Below are 27,509 nucleotides of genomic sequence, written 5' to 3' on the forward strand. Positions count from 1 at the left end.
CAAGATGGAGGTTCCTCAACACATTGAAAATAGAAGTACCACATGATCCAGTAATTCCACTTCTGGGTATTTATTCAAAGAAAATGAAAGCACAGATTTGAAAAATTGTGCTCTCATATTCATTGCAGCATTCTTTATGGGAGCCAAGATATGGACACACCCTCAGTGTCCATGAATGGCTGAATGGGTAAAGAAGGAGTGAGATACACACAGACACATGCACATGTGTGTGCACACACTGCACTACTGCTTAGCCATGAGAAAGAAGGAAATCTTTTGTGACAAATGAGTGGAACTTGAGAGTATTATGCTAAGTGCGGTAAGTCAGACACAGGCCATATGATTTCAGTTACAGTCCCATCTAAAAAACCAACAAACGGCAGAAACACATAGATACAGAGAACCAATTGGTGGTTGCGGGGTGGCGGGGACTAGGGAGGAGAGCTGGGGGTTGGTAAAATAGGTGATCAAGAGGTCCAGACTGCCAGGATAAGATAAAGACTCACGGGAAGGTAATGTGTGGCGTGTGACTAGTTAATAAGATTGTATTGCACATTTGAAAGCTGCTGAGTGTAGATCTTAAAAGTTTTCTTTATCAGAAAAAAACTTTTATGGGTACATATGGTGACAGATGTTAACTAGATTTTTGTGGTGATCATTTCTTGATATATACAGACATGAAACCATTACGTTTCACACCTACAACTAATATGTTATACTTGAAGTAAAAAATGAAAATATGTAAGATTCACGACTTAATAGCTAATGTTTACTGTCATCAGCAATATTAATTGAATTGGACATTTCTGAAATTTTTGAGTACATGGCACTGAAGAATCTCACGATGCTGAGTGCACTTTGGTGCTTCTCCCTAGATGTGTCCCTGGGCACTAGCGTGTTTTTATTCACCATTGCTCTTATGCCATCCTTGCAAACATCACGACAGTCTGTGGGGCGGTTGAGGTCTTCTCACAACAGTGAGAGTAGTTCATGATTCCCTGGCAGTGGTTTCAGGGATCCCCACAGGCCTCTGGACCACACTTTGAGAACGACTGACCCACACCTATATCCAGAATAAGAAGTCCGTTGACTTTGGATTGGTGGGAGAGGAGAGAAGGGGTACAGGCAGCGAGATGATCAGTCCAGACCCTTAGGCTATGCGCTTTCTCACTGATTCTGAAAGAGAGTAAAAGGGAAGGAGGAGGAGATGCTGATTTTTCACAGAAGAGAGTGGGCACCTGGGGGTTTATCCCACCCCTTCAGCTGAAATCTGCCGTGTTACAACTGGAATTACATCTGCCTTTGCCTTAATGATAACATATTCCACAGAATATGCAAATAGTGTAAATCTTAGCTGAAGGAAAACGGCTGGCTTACTGAGAGCACCCAGGCCGCACTCTTCGGAACCCCTTATCCGTTCTGTTGTATTTGGATGTTTTGTAGAAACTGGGATATAGAGGAGGGGATAAAAGCCACTAGGGTGTTCATTCTAGAGGAAGGGAACATGGCTTCCAGTTCAAAGGTTTTCCCCATGGTCTGCTTCAGACCTGACTTTTTGTTGTGATTAACCTTTTTCCCCCCTATAAAGATTTAGATGTTAATGACATAGTCAGTCTTTGATAATGAGTGCCTGCTTACTTGCCTTGAGCTAAGGTATCTGTTTACCTTGACCTAATGTAGTATGTGTTCTTAAGCACATTCCTAAATTGAATCATACATGAAATGCATTAAGAGAATTTGTTCTTTACTGTTTTTTTGTTGTTTTTTTAAACCATTGTCCATTAGCAATTAGGGAAAATGTAACAGTGTACCTTTGTTGCTTAAAGCAAGATACTATTTAGTCTGGCTGCCTAGATGGTTTTCATCTCTAAGCCTCTTTTCAGCCTTCACCTTTGTCCTCATTCCTGTCTTTCATCATCTGCAAGACACCTAACCTTTCCTGTTTGACTGTTTTGCTGGACCCAGTGTCTAAAACTAAACTCTCTCTTCATAAGTAATGTGGTTTTTTGTAGTGAAAGGGCCTTTTATACCCATCACCACCCTGCTTCTCATACCTATGTTAAACACCTCTGGTTACAAAACTCCTTTTCTTAGATTGACTTTCAACTTTTTCCAGTCTCCTTTCACTTGACCCATTTCATCTCACCTCCCTGGCTTCCTCTACTCTCTCTTTCATGTACTGTTCAGGCCCCTGTCTACAACATCTGCTGAACTTGTTCATTCTTGTGTATTACTGTTTCCAAACTGGGTTCCTACTTTTACCCTGGAGGCAACGTGGTGGGGTGGAAAAGAACTTGGACTGGTGTCAGACACATCTTAACCACGTACTACGTAACCACATACCACACATGATCTCAGGGAACTTAATTTCTTATCCTTAGTTTCTTTACCTTGAATAGCAAAGTAGTATTAGTCTTTAGGGTTGTATTACCTTTTTGCTATATATTTTTAATCTGTTAATCAGATCTCCTCAGTTAAGCTACTTTAGGTAAGGGACTGTGTGTAAACAACATTCATAACGATGGTTAGTAACTAATAGTCATCAGTGAAGGGCCAGGCACTGTACTAAGTGTGTTACATATTTTACCTTTATAAAATTTTCATCATAGCTCTGTAGGGGAAGTACTGTTACTTTTTCCACTTTGTAGATATACTAAAGTTCAAAAGAGTAACTTGTTTAAGGGCGTCTGGGTGGTTCAGTTGGTTAAGCAGCTACCTTCGGCTCAGGTCATAGTTCCAGGATCCTGGGATTGAGCCCCGCATCAGGCTCCCTGCTCGGCCAAGAGCCTGCTTTTCCCTCTCCCTCTGCCTGCCACTCTGCCTGCTTGTGCTCTCTGTCTCTCTCTCTGTCATATAAAATTAAAAAAAGAGTGACTTCTCTAGTTACACTGGTCATCAGTGGCAAAGAGGAGATCAAATCCATCTTCCTGACACCAGATCCTATACCATTACCACCATCATTACTTCACCTGTGCTCAACAAATACTTTTAAATCCTGAGTGGTTACATAACAAGATTGTTTAATCTGGAAGCTAGTAGTGTTTATGTCTGAATAGCATGGCTTAAAAAGCCCATCAAACAGCAGGAGACCTAAGGATTTGGGCTCAAACCTGTGTTAACTCTGATTTCTCGATCATTATGTGTTTCATACAGTTTAAAGCTGATGGAACAGGATGTTTGCAACCTTGAGGAGGAAGAGCGAAAAGCAAGTACCAAAATCAGAGAAATAAATGTTCAAAAAGCAAAACTTGTTACTGAATTAACAAACTTTGTAAAGGTAAGGCATTTTCTTAATTTTAGTCACTTTTTTATAGCAGGTGGATAAGTTAGATTTAAAAAAGCTCTTGATAAGATTTTACTATAATTTTTAACTTCGTCATTTTTCATTTTAGGTCAGTAAATGGGTTAAAAGCACTCATTAAGCTAAGTTATTATGTTTCATTTAAACACAGAAAAACATGAAAAAATTCTCTTGTAAGAAATAATTGTAAAAAGAATAATTAGAGTTACCAGTTGGATTAGAAAAATGTTCTCTTTGTCATGGTTTATACATTTTTTAAAACTTTTTTTTTCTTAGTTGTCAAACAAATTAAACTTTTAGGGATTTTTGTTCCTAGATTTGTACTTCTTTGCATATACAAAAAGTTGATTTAATTCTTCAAAATACTACAGTGATCTCTGAGAAGAACAAACTACAATCTGATTACATGGCTGCTTCTTCACAACTCCGTCTCACAGAGGTAGTTTGGCTTTTTACTTTTTTATGATGGGGTTCCTGTGTCATCACTTGGGATATGCATTTCGTTACATGCTCTTTAGTTTACGAATTTAATGCATTTTGTGGATGAGGAAGCATTATTTGAAACATTGTACTATGCATTTTATGTTATTTGACTGGGGGAGGTACGGTGTAGGGTATTGGACGGAGTCACTAGACACGCAGAGTCTCCTGTGTGTTCTCTTAGCCCATATAAATTATAGTCCCCCTGTCAGCAGGTAGCAGCTGGTGGCCTTTACTGCAGTTTGTACAGCCCATAAAATACGGTGCCGATGAGTTACAGTCACCACCCAGAGTGGCTTTAGCGTACGGTTTTGGTGATTTAATTTTCTGGTAATACCGATGCATGAAATGATAAATATGAAGATAACATGCAGGGGGTGAAATGTGATGCACTGAAGTTAACGAAAATGACAACGAAGAACTGACGGCAGAGTGCGAGTGGCAGTGGCGTAGTTTTGAGTCTTCCAAATCCTTTCCCAAAAACAGAAGAGCAACTAGGATAAGAGCCACAAACCCATGAACAACATGGACAACAAAACTGAGTTCCAGAGTACCCCTCTCGGTGTACTGCAGTTTCCTCTCCCTGTAACCACCCAGCGTTGGTCCCCCACAAGCCTGCCCTGCAGGCTTCAGCAATAAGTCAAGGTAATCCCCTGACTTGACACCCAGCCCTCTGATCACATGATTTGTCTTTCTGGAACTGTCTATCCCATTCTTGAGTCATCTCCTAAGCTTGAACATAGCTATGATCCAAGGAGTGGGCTCCTGAGTAACCCATCACTCAGAAAATTCCTAGGATTTTAGAGTCTCTTCCCGAACACCAGGGGCAAAGGCCTAATTCTTTGTTACACATGTGTGAATGCCAGAATATCAGTGGGTAAGAATAAGGGACGTGGCAAATAGGGGGAGAGTTCAGGGAACCCAAAAATGAGGTCACCAACAGGTTCTCCTCTCTAAACGAAGGAAGCCCCACGAGCTGTGGAAAGCTCTGCAGATCAGTTTGAGAGCAGCTGAAACTGGGAGGTCACTATAGGCCCTAGAAAGGTCAGATGGTGCAGTGGCAGTCCAGGCCCTGGGAACCCTCCAACCAAAGTAAACTACTTTGCAGAAGCACGCTGCTTACGGAGAGCCAGAACCATGCAGTAGACGAAGGAGACAGTAAAATTGGTCTTACATGGCTTTAAGACTGAAAGCATAGCTGACACACAGCACTGGAAACGGAGGAAGAGAGACAATTGAAGTAAAACGGAATATAGTCCCTGATTGTCCCATAGGTATCATCAGGAAATAAGATGATACTACTTCAAAGTGGGTGCTTTGGGAGACAGAAAGGAAGAATTTCAATACTGTTTGTAGTGGGAACCAACAGACAATATTGTAAAAAAGATATAAAGGACCAAGGACATTATATAAGGTATTTGTGCAAACTTTCCAAAAAGATATACAAAGAAAATGAGAGAGAGATAAAACACATCATATCACTAGAGATTAGATATCTTACTTATATCTGTATATGCCCCAAAAGTAAGTATGACATGAAATGACCGAACTAAGGCCAAACATGAGACTGGTCACGAAGTGTGAAAGGATGTAGCTCGTCTTTTAAAAAAGACCATTTCCAAGTTCCAATATGGTGCAGAATGTGAGAGATACATCTTTAAGAAAGAGACTGAGAAAAGTTTAAACAAGAGGATGTAGAGCCCAGCGGATTTTTTTTTTAATCACAGAAGCCCAAAAAATATTGAAAGGATCTATATTTATGAAATCACAGTGATACTTTTAAAAAATAGTAGTATTGGTCCCCTTTGGAGAATATTGGAGAAGCAGCTCATTATTTTGAAAAATGGCAAGGAAAGAATCTAGCATTTATCCAGAATTTCCTGGGTGACGTATTACTTAGGATAAGTAAGAGAAGATCCTCTTTACAGAAGCATTTCAGACAATGCCGAGGGAATTGCAGTAATAGACTGACAGCACTTTGCAGCTGCCAGTGAATCAGGGGATCATATTAGCTGCTACAATCGCACACACACACACACACAAAACAAAAAAAACAGATCTTTTTGTGCATACCCTCAGACATAACATGAAATTATTTCAGTCTGATTAAGGTTCTGGTCCAGGGTGTGTCAGCACTGCCAACATTGTCCACTGGAGAAGTCTTAGTGTGGGGGCTGTGCTGTGCATTGGAGAATGTGTAAACACATCTCTCTGGCCTTTACTTGCTAGATGCCAGCAGTCTGTCCCTCCCCACTCCAGCTGTGACGAGATTGCCAGATGTACCCTGGGGGACAAGTGGTTCTCCCATTTCAGAACCACTGCTCTAAAACTACCAGTTTCAAGTCTTTAGAATACTCTAGTTTATAATTAGATCTCAATTTAGATGATAAATTGTCATCAGAAATATTTGAATCTATTTTGATTTTGTAAAACCTACAGTTGAAAAAGTAAATTCATGCACCCAAGTTCTAACTAAACATTTTCTGATAGCTGGAGTATTGGTTTTTATTTTTAAATTAATTTAAATTAAACTAAAAATGTAGTTTCTCAGTGATACTAGCTACGTTTTTAGTGCTTAATGGCCATGTATAATTTGGGCCTGCTGTATTGGATAGTGCAATATCTAAGAAAAGGAAAAGGGGGAGAGAGAACCTAATTAAGTGAAAAAGATCTTAAAAAATATATTAACCAAATAAAATGAATGGACATAATTTAGATCCCAATTTGAACAAAACAATTGTAAAAAAAAAAAAAATTTTTTTTTTTACCTAAGAAATGGAAGTTTGAACACTGACTCAATAATATTAAAATTCATTGACATTTTTAGGTTTGATAATGTGGTTATGGATTTTTTTAAAGTCAAAAATACATTGTTTTAGTATTTATGAAGAGAATACAATGTCTGGAATGTCTTCAAAATCCTCCAGGGAAGAAGGGAATCTAGATGGAGTATATATGCCACTCTCTTGGTCTTGAGTTTAGAATTGTTGAAGCTGGATGATAGGTACCTGAAGGTTTACTAGACTGCTCTCTCTGCTTTCATGTATGTTTGAAATTTTCCATAATCAAAAATTTAAAAATGCCAGGAAGCACAGGACAGTGATTTTTGAGGGAAGGGAAAACAGGGCAAGATGATACCTTTGATGGCCTTAGCTTACTGCCTGGAGAGTTTCCAGGCCACAGTGTTGGAAGAAGAAGCCAGTAGGAAACAGCACAGCACTAGAGAGCTCACAAATGCTGAAAGGGTATTAGGAGAATGGTGAACGACTTTCAGGCAGTAAATTTGACAATTTAGAAGAAATGGGCAAACTCTTTACAGGTCCCAAAGTCCCTGAAGGAAGAGCCAATTAGAATAGCCCTGTATTTACTGAAGAAATTAAATTTGCACTTAGAAACCTTCCCACAAGGAAAACGCCAGCCTTGAGGCTTCATTGGTGAATTCCAGGGAGAAGGAAGACTAACAGTTCTACCTAAGAGTCTTAAAAGGTAAAGGGGGGTGGGGGTACTTCATGACAGATTCTATGAGGCTAGCATTCTCCAGTATCAAAATCAGACTATAGACCAGTGTCTCTCATGAACCATAGCTGCAAAAATTGATTTAAAAAGTTAGCAAATGAGGGACACCTAGGTGGCTCAGCTGGCCATGCATCTGCCTTCAGTTCAGGTCATGATCCCAGGGTCCTGGGATTGAGCCCCACATTGATTTAAAGATTTAAAAATAAAATCTCCGGGGAAAAAGAGTTAGTAATCCAACAGTATATAAACAGTAAAATCCAACTAACCAAGTGAGTTTATCTCAGAAGTACAAGGTTGATCTAACATTTGAAGATTCATCAATGTAATCCAGCTTGTGAACAACTACAGAAGAACCAGATGATTGTCTTACTATATACAGAGAAAATATTTGCCAAAGTCTAGCATCCTTTTATGATAAAAGCTTTGTGTTTTTAGGAATAGAAGGAAATTATCCAAAACCACTAGCTCATAGCGTACTCATTGATGAAGGAATGAAGCTTTCCCCTAATGACTGGAAACAAGGAAAATCCTCACTACCCAGTTCTGTTCCACATTGCACTGGAGATCTAGCCAGTGCACTAAGGAAAAAAAAAAAAAGAAAACCCAAAAACGAAACACTTGTCTATTTCAGACAGACTTTGTCTGTGGAAAATCTTTAGGAATCAGTGCTATCAATGCATTTAGCAAGGCTGTAGGATACAAGTCAGTATAGAAGTTCAGAATCCGATGTGGCTCCATCTCCTAGCAATAAACAATTGGAAATCAAAGTTGAAGAGGACTCTGTGGGGCACCTGGCTGGCTCAGTTGGTTAAGCATGACTCTTGATCTCAGCTCAGTCTTAGCTTGGGGTCTTTTTTTTTTTTTTTGTTAAGATTTTACTTATTTATTTGAGAGAGAGAGAACGTGTGCACAAGGAGGGGGAGAATGCAGGCTTCCTGCTGAGCAGGCAGCCCGATGTGGGGCTGGATCCCAGGACCCCAGAATCATGAGCTGAGCCGAAGGCAGACACTTAACGGACTCTTAAGCTGCCCTTAACTTTGGGTCTTGAATGCAAGCCCTGTGTTGGCTGCTCACTCAGTGTGGAACCTACTCAAAAAAAAAAAAAAAAAAAAAAAAAAAAAACCCTACTGTGTGCAGTATCATCAAAAATACGAAATGCTTAGGGATATATTTATAAGACCTGTATGCTGAAAACTACAAAATCTTGCTGAAATTAAAATAAGACTTACATAAATGGAGAGATTGTGTTCATGGATCCAAGGTCCAGGATTTGTTTAAATGTCAGAACTCTCCTATAGATTCAATAAAATTCCCAGCAGGGCTTTTAGAAATTGACAAGCTTATTCGAAAATGGAGTCGCTTAGAAGAACTTTGAAAAAGACCCAAGTTTGATGACTCACCCTTCCTAATTTTAAGGCTTATTATAAAGCTGCAATAATGAAGACATCATTGTATTGGTGTAAAAATAGACGTATATGGCTAAGTGGGACCGAACAGGGAAACCAGGAATAGATTCACACATACATAGCTGATTGTTTTTTGGCACAGATAACTGAGGCAATTCAATGGCGTAAGAAGAGTCTAACAAATAGTGCCGGAACAATTGAATAATCGTGTACAAAAGATGAGCCACAACCCTTACCCTCCTACCATATATAAATGGGACACAGACTTAAGTGGAAGAACTAAAGCTAAAAGCTTTTTGAAGGAAATAAAAATTCCTGGTTTGGGAAAAATTGAGTGGAACACAAAAAGCACAAATTGTAAGGCAAAAGGAATTACAAGTTTTACTTCAGCAAAATTAACTTGCTTTTCAATAGATGCTGTTAAAAAAGGCAGGCTACAGACTGGCGGGGAGCATATATTGGCAGCGTTACACCTGACAAAGGACTTCTATCAAGGTGACAGGCTATTATTGGGGGCCAAATGGAGCCTAACAGCTGCTTATATTAAGTCCCTGCAAGCTACCAGTTCTTGCATTTTCAAGGGATTAAAAAAAAATGCATGACATTCTGTATGGGGCCCTCGACATACCCTCGACTAAAATACTTAGCTCCTTAGCCCTGTACAGAAAAGGTTTGCTGACATGGAGAATACTATAAGAAGAACTCTTGTACAACTGTCAATACAGAGATGACTGACGGCCCAGTCAGAAAATGGGCAGAAGATCTTAACATAATCTTCACTCAAGAAAATACACAGGGGGCGCCTGGGTGGCTCAGTGGGTTAAGCCTCTGCCTTCAGTTCAGGTCATGATCCCAGGGTCCTGGGATCGAGCCCCATATGGGGCTCTCTGCTCCGTGGGGAGCCTGCTTCCTCCTCTCTCTCTGCCTGCCTCTCTGCCTGCTTGTGATCTCTGTCTGTCAAATAAATAAATAAAATCTTTAAAAAAGAAAAAAAAAGAAAAAATACACAGATAGCAGATGAGCACATGAAAAGATGCTGGACATGAAAAGATGTAGGGAATCGTGAATTATGAGCTACAGCCGTAGACCCGCTGGAATGGCAGACGTCGTACGGACGTGTTGGTGAGGGTGTGCAGCATCTGGGACTCATGTACATCCTGGTAGAGAGTTCAAGTGCACAACCACTTTGGCAAACCATTAGATTTTTAAACGCTAAAAATATACCTGCCAATCCAGCCATTCCTCTCCTAGTATTTACCCAAAAGAAGGGAAAGCATATATCCATGAGAGACCAGTACAGGAATCGGTGGCAGTTTTGTCCTAGTTAAAAACTGGAAACAAATGTTCAGCAGTGGTGAAGACACGATACAGTATATCCACACAACAGGGTATTACTCAGTTGTAAAAAGGAATGAATTACTGAGACAATATGGTGGATCCTAATTATGCTGGGTGAAGGAAGCCAGACCAAAGACAACTCTGATTCCATTTATATGACATTTATAGAATGTAGAATGGCCTGTGACGGAAATCAGTCAGCGGTGGCCTGGGGGCATATAGTGGGGTAGGTTACAGCGGGGTACACAGTGTTGAAAGGGATAGATAGGTTTGTTGCATTGGGGGTGATGGTTTCGCTGTTGAATAGGTTCCACAGAACCCACCAGCTTGTCCCCTTGACAGGCAGCTCATTCACCAGTTACATTTCCAAGCTAAAAAAATGCTTAAAACTTAGGAGTTCATCATTTGTTTCACTAAAGTCTTTTTTCCAACATTTCCTACTATGAAATCTTAAAGATACACCAGAGTAGGAGTAATAGAACTTCCATACGTCCCTTCTCCCTAACAAATGTAGCACTTTGCCATGTTTGTTGCAGATTTTTAAAGCTCATCCTGTATTTGAAGTCCCCTTGCGCCTTGGTCGTCCACTCTTTTCCCCTCCCAGAGTCTGCTACGCTGTGGCAGGGTCTGTACATGATTCACATTACGCCTCACTTTTCAGAAACATTCCTTAATACTGAACTGAAGTAGTATCTTTTAGTGGAAACAGGACTGATAAGTTTTAGGAAATTGAGGACCTCTCAGAGGAGTGGGAACATTTTTCTGAAGTCAGCCTCTTCAGAATCGGCTTCCAGAAAAAGTGGCTAGAAAAAGTTGGGAGAAACAAGATTTTGCTAGCTGATAAGCACGTTAGAGTAGTAGGCGAGCACAAACACAGCTCACCAGAAGGAGCTGAAGATCAGGTTTGATACGCTAGGATTGGTGAGTGTGCTTAGAGCAAAGGCCAGAGGCTTGGAAGATGGGGAAGTCATTCTGAACATGGTGAAAGGATGCAGCAAAGAAACAACCGAAGGTAGTACCGAGATGGGGGGCGGGGGGAGGGTGCTGTGGGAGCTGGGTCTGGAGCTAACTACCTAAACAGAGCCCTATCTGTGTTTATTTCACGGGGTGTGAGCAAAGTCTTCTATCCGTCATGTGTTCTGTTGGTAAATAATTAAAAATAGAGCCCATCCTACATTTTGTCACCGACTGAGCCTGTGAGCCTGGTTGTTCGTGGGAGGGGACATTACAGAAGAGATTTCAGGAAGAAAGGAACCCATCGCGCCCATACTGTATGGAGTGAGTCCAGCCACACAATACAGCATTGGATCCTTGTGCGTGAAGTTTTGTTTTTGAATGAAGCGTTTAATGAGCTAAAGAGAACTATAGGTTGGTGTCACGTTTACAGAAGTATCATGAAATCGTGAGGGCTTTGGGGTCAGTCGCCCACCTTCAGCCCACTCTGGAACGGAGCTGCTCTGCAGCAGCCTGTGGTCACGTGGTTGTACCAAGACCTGGTGTCAGCGGACAGTTACCGTCCTGGGACCCACTGTGTGAGTGGCAGCAGGAATCTTAATCCTTTGAGCAGAGTAGACTATGACGGAGAATAGCAAAGTTTCTTGGAAAAAGGATTTGTTTTCAGTTTTTCAGTCACTAATTTTTTATAAAGACGCCACATTACACTGTCCAAAGAAATAACCTCTGGTTACTGCTTGTCCCTTTAGATTTGGTACCTGGAAATAGCCGCTTTGTTCTCAGCCTCTCGACCACTCACAGACATGCGCGCGCACAGCCCTCGTCAGGTTTCCCATCCTGCTCTGAGCCGATGCTGCCCGACTGTGTCGTGTGTTGTCTCCTCGACAGTATTTTGTACCATTCTCTTTCTCTTTTCCATGAGTTGGTCTGAAAATTGTTTCATACATTCTTTTTGGAAGGTTCTTTTATTTCCTGCATTGTATGCTCATTAAGTGTTTGTTGCTGACTGACCATGGTCCCTAACCACCCTTTTGGAATAATGAAGACTGAGTGGAAGAGTGTGTAGCATACGGCTCTCATCGTTCACTTTCTTATTCTTTTACTTTTCCTTTCTGTTTGCGGTCAGATGCTCGTACTGTTATTCTTGTTGTCCTGTGTCCTTTGAAACAAGAGAAAAGAATGGGTTTTTTTCCCCCACTTGTCCCTCTGAACACTTGGCAGGTTGCGCTAAGGAACTGTTACTACCACTTCCCATTTTGTCCTTGACGCTGACCATGAAAACACGTTCACAAAAGGAGATTGACATGTTCAGTCGTATCCGTGAGGGAACTTGAAGGATGACTGACCACCATGGGGTTTGGTAGGGCCTCAGACTGTTGGAAGGCCAAGAGGGCAACAGGGTTCCAGGCCTATAAAACGTCTTCAGAGAAGAAAGGTGGTTGTGCCGTGTCGGTTTGTTAATTGTGTCTGGAATATCTTTAGGACAAGTTAGTAAGCTGACTGCATGTCAGTTTACATATGAAGGTGGATACAGAGGGGTAGACCTGTTACTTGGTTGAGGTTTTGGGTTTTTTTGTTTTGTTTTAAGCCGTGCACTGCTTTCCAACCCTTGCTTCATGTCTCTTATTTTCAGTCATAGGTATTAAAATACCTATCTGCCTTACGGGGGTATAGTGATAATTCCATTTAATATATCTTGAGATGCTTAGTGCACTGCCTAGCATGAAACCAGGGTTTCCTTAAAAAGTATAGGTTTGCATCAGAATTAATATTATAAGAATTAGAAATTGTTTAATGTGTCTGTCCTCCCACTAAATTTAGATACCCCTTGCTTTCATGTAATGTTCTCTTCTGGGAGTACCTGCTTACCTCTGTCCCACAGCACAATATCAGGAGACTTGTTTTTTAAGATAGTTAGATTTGAGGAGAGAAGAGGTCATTTAACAGGTAAACCGTATTATTGCTGCTTCTTAATTTCTTAAGATTATAATTTGTAATCTTGTATACTAGTAAGTCAAAACCACTCTTTTTAAATTTCAAATTTGACATTAAAATTTAAAGTTGATATTAAATGATTACTTTTCATATTTCTAAAATATGTATTCTGCATGATATATAGTAAAACAGTTAACATTTGAATTGGAAATCCATTAAATTGGTATGAAATTTGAGGCTTATTTATATCAAAGGAAAATTAAAATACTGTTTTTATTTACAACTAGTGTTTTAGTAAAAGTTAATGCTACTTAGAGCTCACATTCCTTTCATACAGAATATCATTTTCATTTTGACTCAATATTGTTAAATAGAATCCTTTATTATAAATTTTAGGTGTAGTATGCTTTTTGTATTTAGTAAGAAAATCTGTGACGCATTCCAATTTGTTCCACTAGAGGGCCCTCTTAGAGAAGGTTTTCCTCGTTCAATGTCCTTATATACCTTTCAGGACCATTGAACTTTCTCAGAATTTCTGAGAAAAGATGATACTTATTCTTTCAGAATATGTACCCACAGAATAGTCCTTTTTGAGATGTTGGTGGGGCATGGTTTGCAAATTTGCCTTTTTCTCCCTTTAGGTTTCCCACAGATGAAAAGTTTCTGTTGTCCATTACCTGTTTAAAGGCTAGACTCTAAGCAGAATTGTTAATAAAGCCTTTTTTACTAGTCTGACTTTACAACATTATCTTGGATCATGGTTTGCTGCTTCTTCCTGCTCTTTACCTACCCTCCCCACCCCGAGCAGAGAAACTCAGCAAGAATTATGGTTCGGATCTGTGGTGGGGACCGGTGGGGGGTGTTGCGCACGTACCCTGTGAAGAGTTGTCACAAACATGTACGTAAAGAATGGTTTTCTCTGATAAATACTTAATTAGACCTCTGCCACTCAGTAGAAGGCAACTGTTGGATGAGGTTTTGTCCTCCCAAGTCCAGAGGGCCACATGTTCTGGTATTCCTTTGCTGTAATATTTTAGTGCTTTGTTTTGGTAAGGCCCAGAGGAGTATGGAGCGGGAATGGAAGACTCTAGCAGTTTCTCTCTGGCCTCCGTTGACAGCTGCCTCAGTGTGCTTGGCCCTGAGAGCAAAGCAGGTGTGGCAGGGAATCTTCAACGTTTTCCTTCATGTGTCTCAGGTTCAGGGAACTGTCCTGACACATGATTCGGATCGGGCCGGCTTTGTATCTGTAGTTCAGTCCAGGACGTATTCCTTTGACTTTTGTCTTGGGTTAGCTCATTTGCTGTGAAACTTGTATACATCAAAATCACCCGAGGACCTTGTTAATAATATACATGTCCAGGTCTCTGCCCAGAGAGATCTTAATACATCTGCCATGTCGCTGGGCACCGGTACTGATTGATAGTATTTACCATTCCTCTCGCACACCCCTTTGGTATTTTTTTGTGCAGACTGAAGTTGGAGGTTTCATGGCAAGAGCAAGCCAGACCTGATTTCTTAGGAACCTATTCACTTGGTATTTTCATAACCTTGAGCAAGTTTCCTAAGATCTCTGAGCCACGTGTAAGAAAGATAATACATACTCAAAGATTATAATGAGGATTAGATTAATTAACGTACAAGGTAGTGGTTATAACAAGCTTGGCCCCCAGAAGGCATTCCATGATGCCCTCCTCATTACCCGTGAAACTTGCCATCGGGCTCTTGTCTACCTTTATCACTGACTTTTCCAATCTTCCCTCTCCTCCAACTATGGTAGATTTCTTGTTCCCTAACCAAGCCTCTAAGCAGGCTTCCCTGCCTTTACATCTGTAATCCGCTGTCCTGGGACTGCATTCTGCTACTTCCTCTTTCGTAATTGTTCACCTGTTCTTGAAAACCATTCCCCTGTCCTGGTTTCTGTGACCACTCTGGCCTTCTTTCCTGTTTGCCTCCCCCGCCCCCGACCCCTGCCCCACACCTCTGGCTTTGCTTTTCTCTATCCAGCTCTTTCCGAGGGGCACGGTGCTATAGTGAAAAGAGCATGAGTTCTAGAAGCAGGCGTGGATGTGAATCCTGACAGCCTGCAACTAAGTGTGTGAGTTTGGACGAGATGCTTCAGTTCTTTTCTTAACTGCAAAATGAGGAATAATATCATTGTACAGTACTGTAAGAAGGGAATTGTGTGTGAAGCACACAGCACATAGCTTTCAATGAACAGTAGAGCTGTTTCTCTAATGATAATAATTTTGTGTGTCTTTCTCCTTTTTCACCTTTCTGTGTTCAGTGCATAATAAAATACTGACATTTAATGGATTCTCAGTAATTATCTGGCGAAGGAATGAATGGGTCCATGAATAAATGATAACTATATGAAAGGCACTAGGACAACTACCAAACACTATTTAAAGGTTCTCTTCACATTCATGTGCTCAGTTTTCAGATGGGAAGCCTATGTACTATGTGTTTCAAATTGTATTAGAATATAATTATGTATAGCTAAGTTAAACTTTTCAGAAAAAAGCAAATTTAAATTTCAAAGCTCAGGGGGTGCCTGGGTGGCTCAGTGGGATAAGCATCTGCACCCAACTCAGGTCATGATCCTGGGATCTTGGGGTCTCAGTGGGGAGTCTGCTTCTCCATCTAACTGTGTGTGTGTGTGCTCTCTTTCTCTCTCTCTCCCCCTCAAATAATTCTTTGAGAAAATTTTAAAAAAAGATAAATTTCAGAGCTCTTAAGTATTAATGTCATATGATGTGCTGGTATTATTTCAACGTGTAAGTTCAAATTTAAACTTTCTAATCTTGGTCATGACTTTTGAGGTATGGCTTTTAGATGATTTGCTTCTTAAAATTCAGTTGTTGATGTACAGGCATACCTCATTCTATTACTCTTCACTTTACTATCCTTAAGATCTGGTATAATATTCCATTATTATATCTGTTATGGTGACCTGTGATCCGCGAGTGGCTTTGCTGAAAACTCACATGGTGGTGGTTAGCATTTTTTAGCAATGAAGTATTTTTTTAAGTGAGGTGTGTACATTTTTTTAAGACATAATCTCATTGCACACCTACTAGATTACAGTATAGTAAATGTAACCTTCACACACATCAGGAAACTAAAACATTCACCGGACATGCTTTACGGTAATGGTTACTTTATTGAGGTGCTCTAGGACTGAATCCACAGGGTCCCCAAAGTACGCCTCTAATGTGTTTTTTATTTTGTTTTGTTTTGTTTTAAAGATTTTACTTATTTGACAGACAGAGATCACAAGTAGGCAAAGAGAGAGGGGGAAGCAGGCTCCCTGCTGAGCAGAGAGCCCGATGCGGGGCTCAATCCCAGGACCCTGGGATCATGACCTGAGCCGAAGGCAGAGGCTTTAACCCACTGAGCCACCCAGGCGCCCCGCCTCTAATGTGTTTTAATGACGTAGTCCTCTGGCATAACGGTAACCTACAAATTATCAAAACTTCTTTTTCTTGCAATAGCAACATTTCATTAAGCTGGATGAGAGTCGACAGAGGCTACTGCAGAAATGCAAGGAGCTGATGAAGAGAGCGAGGCAAGTATGCAACCTGGGTGCGGAGCAGACGGTTCCTCAAGAATACCAGACAGTAAGTGTCACAAGTGTATAAGGCTGCAGGGTCACGTGCTGCTACGTTCTCTGTCAGCTTCAGTGTGCTAGGCGTTATAGCGGCCCTGAGAAACCGAATATGCTGAAAGAAATAGCGGATTCCCCCCCATTTATTTAAACTGAGTTTGTATGTGAAGTAATTGTGCTTAATGGATTTTCTTTACTGTATTCAAACTCAGGCATCCATCAGTCCTGGCGTAGTCCTAACGCTACTAAAGCACGGGCAGTCCCTTACCCAGTTATCAGTTCCAGAATGTTCATTCTTCCCGTAAAAGGCTTTTTTCCCCAACCTACCTTTAAGAGGTAGGGTCAAGTGGGGTTTGGTTTTTTTATGGAAACCTAGCATTGGCAATTGGTGTAGAAGAAATGGTAAACAGAAGTGATATTTTTTTAAAAAGGCAAAGTGAAAATGCCTTTCTGGAAATTAGGGTGTTTATTTAGGGTTTGACAAGACCCAGATCTTTGGGGCTAACATCTATTGGTAAGAAAAGGAGAAAAGAGGCTTTCCTCCTTTCCTTTTTATTTTCTGTGCTGACATTCTGTGTGGTTAGTAAAAGGAGATGCTGCCTTATTATGTGGCCCTATGACCCTAAGTGTTAGTAGGGATTGTACCTTGCTTCATGTACCACCTCTGAATGTCAAAAGAAGAAACTAGAAAAGGAATTTTTAGAGGAAGTATTTTATCTTAATTTCAATAGATAATAAAATGTGTATTTCCCTATTTCAGTAGTTAATGTCTAATCTCTTTCAATAGCTAATGATATGTCTGGAAAAAAAAAGTTTGGATTAAATTTTCAAATCCTCAAAGATCTTACTCTATTATATCAGACACAGATACCCTGGAGAGTGGTTCTATTTTTGGTACATAGTAGGGATTTAGTAGGAACATATATAAGACAAATCGAGTGGCTCTTATTTCTAAAAATATATTAAACTTCTCCCAAGTACATGGAATTGTCATAAATAATAGTACAATATCTATAGTATTTTTTTCTTTCAGAGAATAATATGGTTCTATCTTTGATAAGTTGTATTGTTTTTGAAAAAAAATTAGAAGATAATTCATATATTATGAATGTTCAGGCATTGAACAAGACAGATACTTCTCTACTAAAGTTTATATTCTAGTCTGGAGGGAGGGGCAGATAAATTAAAAAACAGAGACAATGTCCTCTTATCAAGAGGTGCTAAGAAGAAAAACAAGGTAAGAGGATAGTGCCAGGTAAGGTTCCTTCGAGAAGATACTATTATGGAGGATTCCTGAATGGAGAGAAGAAATTAGTCAAGTGAGAGTTTGAAGGAAAAGTTTCCAGGCAGAGCTAATCGCTGCATACAGAGCCCCGGGGGCGGAAGTACACATGGCATGTCTCACTTGAAGGAAGAAATACTCAGTCCGGCCCAGACAGGATCATCCAGGCACGAAGGACGGTGGAAATCAGAGCATGTAGGGTCTCGTGGAAGGAGTGTAGGTTGTATGTGGAGACAGACCCCACTGGAAGATTGTCAAGAGGAGTGATGGGACTGGCTGGAGTGTGTAGAACGCTCTGACTGCCCGGTGGGGAATCCAGCAGGGACCTAAGAATGAAAGCAAGGAGACCCTTGAGAACATGATCGCTTTGGACCAGGCCGGAGAGATGAGGGGCCTGGAGCAGTACTGGAGGGGGAAGTTTGCCAATATGAGGATCTTTTTGAGACCGTCAGCAGGACTGGCTAACGGATTAGAGGGAAGGGGTGAAAGAGAGAACCAGCCCCTGTGTTCTGCCGTGGACTGAGACGAAGAAGATTGAAGGAGAAATAGATTGGCTCAAAGTGGTGGGGAGGGTAGGTGACACGAAGATTTCTCTTGGACCATCTTCAACGGAAGATGCATACTGGGGATTCACTGAAGATGCCGAGAGGATGTTCAAGCACAGGGCGAGCTCAGTGGACAAGTCAATCAGCAATGGACACTTCGTATCTGAGAGCCTGTAGAAGTTGAACTGCTTTCTGAACAGATGGAAGACAACGATTAAAGTGTTAGATTCATGTCGTACTTCAGGATCTTTTTCAGAGTTTCAAGATTGATTTTGTACCTCATGTTGTATTAACTATGCAGGTTGTACCGGCAAATCCGTGTACTGCTTTCCTCCCAGATAAAAAGGTGTCTGTTCTGACTTGGTTCTAGGACCTGGACTCAGAAGGTAGTACAGCTGACCCTCGAACAACACGGGTTTGAACTGCATTGTGAATTTTTTTTTCAACAAATACAGTACTATCAATATATTTTATGTTTTCCTTGGTAACGTTTCCTTTTCTCTAGCTTACTGTATGAGTACAGTATACAAAATACGTAACATACAAAATACGTGTTACCTCACTGCTGCTGTTCTCGGGAAGGCTTCCAGTCAGCAGTAGCTATCGGTAGCTACGTTTTGGGGGAGTCAAAAGTTAGTTATACATGCATTTTTGATGACACAGTGGGGCTCAGTCCCCCTAATCCTGTTGTTTGAGGGTCAGCTGTGCTACGGCGAAATTCTGTCAAAGTAATTGGATTCTTAAGATGCTTTTGTCATTCTTCATAAGTACAGTATAAAGTTCTAACTTCTCGCTCTCTTTCAATGCCCCACATATTCTGGACCCATTCTACCAATTCAGCAAGTACCCACCATTCCAAATGGACACAACTCCTCACCCCCCATGGTATGCAGCGCTTTCTTTTTTCCAAGCTCCTGTTTCCCCTCTACCTTGCTTTCCCTCTGCTTCTTGCTTGCAGGCCCAGAGACTTCTGGGAAAGTGAGGCCTCTCAATTCTCTTAACTCTCTGTAGCTCCTCTAGCATGAACTGGTATTTCCCTTCTGTAAATCCCATAGCCTGTAGGGTAGAACTGCTTACTTTAATACTCAACACCAATACTCAGTCTTAAGGTGTTTTCCAGTGTTACTAAGTGTAAGCTTTTTGAAGGCAAAAAAACCCTGTTTAATTCCTTTGATTCCTTGTGTGCTAGCATGCTGTTGAACATGTAGTACTTACTCAGCAGAATATTTAACTGTTCAAGTTAAACTGCTTTTGCTAGACTATTTGTAATTACAGACCATTTTTTTCTTCTTTAGGCTTTCCAGGATCTTCCAAACACATTGGATGAAATTGATGCTTTGTTAACTGAAGAAAGATCAAGAGCCTCTTGTTTCACGGGACTGAATCCTACAGTAGGCCTCTTTTCTTACTGCCTGACTCAAGCACAGCCGCCCCCTCCCCATGCACACCGCGCACGCGCGCACCCTTCCCTCCAGTACTCGCCTCCCACTCTGTACTAGAGCTCTTGGTAATAATAAGCCAGACAGCAGGAACAATGTGCTTTAAATGCCAGATTCTGAATCTATTAGAATTTTAAATAGACTCTTCCTAAGGAACACACTGTTCTGTGCCTTTCCTTTATAAAAAGAATCGTTGGGCTAACCTGAAATACTGCAGTGTATTTTTTCAAGGATAAAAAACCCGTTCAGTAGAAGAACATAAATGGCATACAAACAATGCAACACAATTGGCATTTTCTGCTAGTGCTTTAATTGATGCAAAATTTCCCGTGATGTTATCCTTTGGTAGGTTTATCTTAAATGATTTTTTTCTCTGCCAGGTCGTTCAAGAATACACAAAAAGAGAAGAAGAAATAGAGCAATTAACTGAGGAACTAAAGATAAAGAAAGTTGAACTGGAGAAATACAGGGAAAGCATTTCACAGGTAATTATTTAACCTTTACCTTTTCTTTCTATCACATGCTTATCGTGTATCGTATGGGAGTGTGGAATAATGCAACCTGAAATGACATGCTTCTGAGAACAGATGCAGTGTGTGTGTGTTCTCATGACTATATTGGTACTGAAATGGTTTTGTGGACAATCTTCTGTCAGTGCAGTAAGCCTTTAAATTGTGCTTTTATATTGAATTGATTTGCAGGTAAAAGAAAGGTGGCTTAATCCTTTAAAGGAGCTCGTAGAAAAAATTAATGAAAAATTCAGCAATTTTTTCAGTTCCATGCAGTGTGCTGGTGAAGTTGATCTACATACAGAAAACGAGGTAATGCTGCCTTTGACATGTTTCCTGGCAAGTAATTTTAATTAGATGCTAAAAGTATGGACCAATTGCTTATTCTTAAGTTATACCTGTGAAAACTATGCTTACTAAAAAATTGTCCAGAGGAAGGAAAACACCACCTCTAGGAGCCCATCACTTTTTGGGGGTGGCGAGGCATTTGAGACAAGTCACTAATGCTTTACTAAAACTATAGATAGGTAATGGTTATTCAGGTGTGAATGATTTGCTTTATAAATCTACCACTGTCCACAGCAGAAGAGTCCTAAAAAGATTGGCAAACGTAACTGAAATACAGTATCAGTGGTTTCCTTTTTTAATCAAGATTTTAAGAGTACCCAGGAATGAAAATATTTGGAAATTTGTTAGTAATTCCTTGAGCTATAAGTTAATGCATTGCAAATGGTAGGTAAAATAATTTCCATTCAGAAACGTGTAAAGTGATGAACCTGGGACTTGCTTTAAAGTCACTGAAGCTGAGAGGGTAGAGCGAGAGCTGAAACAGGAGTGGTCCTGTGTTGCGCGCAGTTGAGGCTGGTTGGTGATACACTGAGCTTATTTTAGTGTTCTCTCTAGTTTTGTGTATGTCAAAAAATTTCCCCACTAAGTTTTTTTTCCCCCTTAGGACAGAAATGAAGACAATAAGAGATCCTTTTCCTTCACGGCTTAACATCTTTGTATTTCATCTTGTATGCAATTCTGCATGTACGATACATGCGTGGGTAGAGAGCAGGGTAGTGCCTCAGGAGCCTTGCCCCACGACTGCTTCCCCTGGCTGATGAATGGCCAACATTATCTCACTTGCCAGTTCTGGTGAGGTGGGAGGTTCTGCCCCAGCGACATCGTCTGCAGTCCTGGGGCTCTTGCAAGTGAAGGGACAGAGTGTAGTAACAAGTATCTTTTATAGTGAACTGCCCACGTGCCAGGCCCGGTGCCGCAGCACTTGAAAGCGTGTTAGCGCCTTCCAGCCTCTCAGTTACTGTATAAAGCAGGTCTTCAACCAATTCTTCCTTACGATTAAACTCAATAAAGTGTCAAAGAATGAGTCGTTATCCACAAGCCTTGAGGGAATTCCTTTCACTAAATTTAAACTGTTTTCTTCTTATCATTGATTTATTCAGTCTATTTTCAAATAGCAGTAGGAAATTGCTGGAGCAAACCATAACCTGTCAGTGCTGTCCCGTTTTACAGGAGGACTACGATAAATACGGAATTCGAATCCGCGTCAAGTTTCGCAGCAGCACGCAGCTGCACGAGCTGACACCGCACCACCAGAGCGGCGGCGAGAGAAGCGTCTCCACCATGTTGTACCTGATGGCTCTGCAGGAGCTGAATCGGTGTCCGTTCAGAGTCGTCGATGAAATCAATCAGGTGTGGTGCTTTTCCTTTTCCTTGGGCTTTCTTACAGCTTATAACCGACTTCAGTGTATTCATTGTGATTGTCATTGTTTAGGGAATGGACCCGATCAATGAGCGGAGGGTGTTTGAAATGGTTGTAAATACTGCTTGTAAAGAAAATACATCTCAGTACTTCTTTATTACACCAAAGGTAGGTAATAAGTCATCTACGAGTGCTCATTGCACTCCGAAGTCCCCGGTGGCCTCATCATGGAGCAGACGATGGCCCGATAGATCAGTATGCGCAGAAACACTCCCAAAGAAGGACTAACAAGATTACAGTATTATTTATATAAAGGGGACAAGTGCCAGTGCCAATCAGAAACCTTATTATTGGAAGAAGAAATGTAAGAGGCATAGAATTATGTTCTGGAACCAAGATTTCCTCCCTGCTTTTGGCACTTAACTCTTCATTTAGAGAAGTTCCTCTTTTAGCACTTTTTACAAGAGGCAGGAGAACACAAACCCTAGGGGTCCGGTGCTCCTCATTTGTCTGGGACAGCACTGCCGGGCGCAGGAGAACTCTTAAGTTACTCTGACCTCCCCTCTCCTCAAATTAACTTGGATAAAAACAGAATTATCCTTACAGAGAATTTTCCATTCTAGAGCTAGAACCATTACAGCAGGAAATATTCTTTTGTGACATCTTATGCTGTGGCTAAGGTGTAAGACCAATATACTCAAAGATGTGTTTATTAATATTATCAGATTTTTTAAAACCAAGTAGGCATGAAAAATTTCATTGGAGAGCCCATCTCAAATGCACATTTTTAAATTTTTTTTTTTTTAAGATTTTATTTATTTGACAGAGATCACAAGTAGGCAAAGAGGCAGGCAGAGAGAGAGAGGGAGGGAAGCAGGCTCCCCGCGGAGCAGAGAGCCCGATGCGGGGGCTCGATCCCAGGACCCTGGGATCATGACCTGAGCCGAAGACAGAGGCTTTAACCCACTGAGCCACCCAGGCGCCCCTCAAATGCACATTTTTATTGAATGGTATCATCTGTCGTCTTTGTCCAACAGATACCCTCGGGAAGAGCCAGATCTGTTAATACTCTAGTGTTTACCAAACCCCCTGGCCTCGAAGCCCTCCCTCTGGCACACACCTTGTAGGCTGCCAGTCTTTCCCAGACCCTTCAAGTTGCTCGCAAACTGTTTGTGGATACATAAGTGTGAATCCTCAGAAAATTCTGAAGGACATACTTCCAGGGTCAGCCTAGGGAATTGTAGGATCTTATTGGCCTGGGAATGCTGACCAGGCCCTGGCTCAGGATCCTTCAGGACAGGCGTCAGGTGTGGCAGTCCAAGTAAGGACCACTGTGGGGGGTGTGTGTGTTGAGTTGCCAGCCTCCTAAGTGGGTCATTAGTGTTAGAAATAGCATTTGACTGGACACATGTAAGGATGGCAAACTGTGCTTCTTAATGTATGGCATTATAGGACCATCTGTTTTCACACTTACAGCTCCTGCAAAATCTTCCTTACTCTGACAAGATGACCGTATTGTTTGTCTACAATGGCCCTCATATGCTGGAACCTAACAGATGGAATTTAAAGGCTTTCCAAAGGCGGCGGCGCAGGATCACATTCACCCAACCTTCTCAATAAAAGTGAAGGGCAAGAACTTGGGAGTTTTTTTGGTTAAATCCTGTTTATAAGTATGGCTCACCTGAATAAAAGGAGATTCATTAAGACTAAGAGATGGGTCATTTTTGGAAGCCTGCTGTCAAATGCAAAGGGTTGATGAACGGACACCATAGTAACGCCTTTCGTGGAACCTCATCTGATAGGTTCAACAGAAACTGAAGACTTAATTTCTCCTAAGTCCTTGGCCCTCTGACCACGAGTCAGTGGGTTCCCATGGCAAAAGGTACTTAGTGTTCACATCACAGGTACCGGGGAAGGGGTTACCCATCACAGGAAGTGTGCTTGACCTGGTAATTCTGAGCTTTAATTCCAGAAGAACTTTAATTACTCTGAGTCTAAAGCGGACTCTACAGCTCAAGTCATAGTTTCCTCCTAGTGTTATATTTAATTTTTAAAAAATTGATATGGAAATATCTAGACTAATGTATAATAATAATTTATGACAGATCTATTCATTTCTTCCTATTAAAAAGGATTCCCTTATCTCCACTAGGAAATGGGATTTTATGGGCCTTTGAAAAGATTTTACAAAACTTGCCACTGTAATTGTATTGGGACCTCTAGGGGAAAACCTACTGGGCTTCAAAAATGGTAGCAGGACGTCTTTGAAATGATGCCACAAGGTGGCCACTAGATGATGCAAGGAGCAACCGAAAGATTGACAGAAAAGAAATCAAGGGATAAGGGTTTTTAAAGAATAACCCTGTAAAGCATGTGTGGGGTTTGTTTTGGTTTTTTTTTTTTTTGGTTGTTGTTTTTTTATTTAAAGACAAGTGTATTTTACATCTTCGATTTCTAAAAGCATTTTTATAATTATTTTTAGTAAGATTTTTTCTTAAGATTTCATATACTGGTTTCTACAGTTTATATTTGAAATTTCTCAGTGTTATGTCAAGAGTGAGGGAAGCATTGATTTGTTTTAAAACATGTTTCTAGAACCTAAGCTTTTAGGTCCTTCCTTAACAGTGTTGATCCTACCCCATTGTCTTAAAAAATCTAGTTTAAACTGTTTGAGCAGGAAAGAATTAGATGGGAGAATCATTTGTTTATCTCTGAGTTAATACCAATTAACATTGCCAAAACGAATTCTGTTCTTTTATGAGATAGTGGACTAATGCAAGAACATGTCTCTGAACAGCGAATTGGATCTGTGCCAGAAAATTTTTTTTTTTTGACTTGGTAGCTTCAGTAAATTGAAGAATTCACTTTGGCTTTTGTAGATTCATAAATAGCCATGGAGATTTATATTAATAGGTCAAAAAATAATGAACCATAAGTCTATATACTTGGACATTTTCTCTTTAAAGGTATTTTTTTCTTGAAAAAAATTTTAAAAGAGCCTTCTCCTCTTAGCCTAATGCATGTATTATGAAAATATTTTAAAATAACATTTTTACTAGTGTAACAACTCATGTAAACATTGAAAAACTTGGTAACTGATTAGTAAAAGGATGTTGTTACCAAATGTTGGTTGTTTGATTTCCACCAAAATATCTTTACTAATATGTGCTGTCATTTGTTTATTGTCTGAGTCAGTGCCAGTCCTCTTATTTCTGTAAAATGATTATCAGTGTGAGACAAGAGCTTGATGATGAGGCATGTTTGCAAAAAAAAAAAAAAAAAAGTCAAATACATTGCAGTTTGCCTTTGCCGGTAATTACCCCTTACCTTGTCTGTAAGCATTTTATATTTCTCTACTGGACAAATACTTAGTTTTACATTGGATTTTGAGCTGTAAAGGAAAAATTATGTATCATTTTAAGAAAATAAGCCTAACACATGATATTCCCAGCCACTTAAAACTTCATATATTTTCTGCAGAGGTTGATTTCTAATTACATACAAATTGTAAAAACGCCAAGTAAAAGTCTGATTTGATGAATAAAATATTTAAAGAGAAAATCTTCATTGATTTGCCTAAGGAGAGAGTCTCTATTCACAGATTCTTAGTGTTCAAAGTAAAAGTAAAGAATTCTTTGCTGCTTTCTGATTGTCTTTTGGACATGTGCTTATTTTCTTGGGAGTATGAATCTTTAGTATGTGGAAAATGTAATTTTGTCCTGCTGTAGTGTGTGTGTGTGTGTGTGTATCACTGGGGGGAAAAATCATTGTGGGAAATGCTACTTTGTTGGTAATAAATGCATATTTTCATATTCTTTTGGTGTATGTTATTTTGAATGAGAACTGTTTTTATACTTTCAACCTTATTAAGAGTCATTCTGGTTTTCACACTTACTGAAAAGTCTGTTCAGTGTGCCTTTGCTGGTCTGTCCATAGTCAAAAGCATGGAAGTTCTTGTCTGCCTGCAAGGGAATTACAGTCTAATCGCAGCACTGAACACAATGAAAAATGTTTCAGCCATCTCAGGAAACCAAGGTACAACACAAGTGTAAACATTTTTAGATTGAAACACTAGATTTGCTTAAAAAAAAAAATTCACAACAGTCTTTTTGTCTTCATACATTAAGCTGCTATCTTGACTCAGTTTCCTTATTGTGAAATGAGGATAATACTGCATTCAGAGGGAGCAGATGAGGTAAGGGGTCTCTAATGAGGACACCTGGCCTCCTAGTGTACGCTTTATAAATGTTTGCTCTTCGTTTTTCTCCAGCTTTATTGCAGTTTGTATTTAAACTAAAATTTTTTTAGAGGGAGAAGGAGCACAAGTGGAAGGGGCAGAGGGAGGGAGGAGGAGAGAAGAAGCCCAAGCAAACTGCACTGAGCACAGAGCCCAATGCGGGGCTCAGTCTCACGACCCTGAGATCACAACCTGAGCTGAAACCAAGGGTCAGATGCTTAACTGTCACCCAAGCACTCCTTGTGTTTTAAATCTTAAATGTAATATACTATGTATTTCATACATCAAGGTCTGAGAATTCCCACTTAAGAACAGTTAATGTGGGGCTGCCTGGGTGGCTCAGTGGGTTAAAGCCTCTGCCTTCGGCTCAGGTCATGATCTCAGGGTCCTGGGATCGAGTCCCGCATTGGGCTCTCTGCTAGGCAGGGAGCCTGCTTCCTCCTCCCTCTCTCTCTGCCTGCTTATGATATCTCTCTGTCAAATAAATAAAATCTAAGGAAAAAAAAAGTTAATGTGTGTTTTTATTCTGTTTTACGGATTGGGTCTGTTGTTCCAAGGACATAGACACCTCTTGGTTTTGAGTGAGCCTAAGTACAGATAAAATTGTCCCACCTGTTCATGACATTTGAAGTTATTGCTATCGGTATCTTTAGAGTAGTTCATCTCATTTCTTTATAGTCACACCATATATTTTGGAAAACTTGTAATTAATTGCAAATTCGGAGGATTTGACTCTCTTGACAGTGCAGGCATATTTTTTATTCCCAGTGGAAAATTGGGATTTCTGGGATTTTTGGTTGTTGAGATAGAACTAGTCACTCATTGCTCCAAAATAAGTTACTGGTGATTATTTGGGGTTAAACAAAGCTGGCTTTAAAAACAAAAAACCAGATCTTCCAAAGAGAACAAACAGGGCTGAGCTGTTCAGCTCCCTTCTAAGGGGGATTTGGGGAAGCTGAGCTCTGGCTCAGTGTTGGCTGCTCTGGGGCAGCTCACAAAAAAGAAGGATGTTCTCCCGCCATAAATACCACCTTACCTATCTGATCATCCAATAGTAAAGTTTAATTTCCTTTTGCCTCTCAAGAGCATGCTTCCACACGTGGTTCATGTCCAGGCCCATGTGTTGAAATGACCCCTTGGCACCCTGTCCCTTCAGTCTCCTCTCTTACCATTCCTGCCAAATACTAAGGAGTGGGTTGACACACCATTTCAGAGTAAAAGATTCAGGACAAAACTGTCCAATGAATGTTGTGAT

At 40.5% G+C, this 27,509-nt stretch overlaps 1 protein-coding gene across 2 annotated transcripts in view; it reads left to right on the plus strand.

Annotated features, from left to right (window-relative positions):
- Positions 1 to 24,773, plus strand: part of SMC5 (structural maintenance of chromosomes 5) — a 103,983-nt gene extending 79,210 nt beyond the window's left edge. The window contains exons 16-25 of one of the 2 annotated variants that reach the window (XM_047699327.1): positions 3,154 to 3,277; positions 3,618 to 3,740; positions 16,422 to 16,547; positions 19,202 to 19,246; positions 19,657 to 19,752; positions 20,181 to 20,285; positions 20,502 to 20,621; positions 21,828 to 22,007; positions 22,090 to 22,185; positions 23,494 to 24,773. In XM_047699327.1, coding sequence (XP_047555283.1) covers positions 3,154 to 3,277; positions 3,618 to 3,740; positions 16,422 to 16,547; positions 19,202 to 19,246; positions 19,657 to 19,752; positions 20,181 to 20,285; positions 20,502 to 20,621; positions 21,828 to 22,007; positions 22,090 to 22,185; positions 23,494 to 23,637 — 1,159 coding nt within the window. In that variant the 3' untranslated portion in view covers positions 23,638 to 24,773. The remainder of the gene's footprint in view (positions 1 to 3,153; positions 3,278 to 3,617; positions 3,741 to 16,421; positions 16,548 to 19,201; positions 19,247 to 19,656; positions 19,753 to 20,180; positions 20,286 to 20,501; positions 20,622 to 21,827; positions 22,008 to 22,089; positions 22,186 to 23,493) is intronic. The other variant, XM_047699328.1, reaches the window with a different exon arrangement.
- Positions 24,774 to 27,509: the final 2,736 nt, after the last annotated feature.

Source organism: Lutra lutra, chromosome 13 (genome assembly GCF_902655055.1).
Source record: "Lutra lutra chromosome 13, mLutLut1.2, whole genome shotgun sequence".
Classification (NCBI taxonomy): domain Eukaryota; kingdom Metazoa; phylum Chordata; class Mammalia; order Carnivora; family Mustelidae; genus Lutra; species Lutra lutra.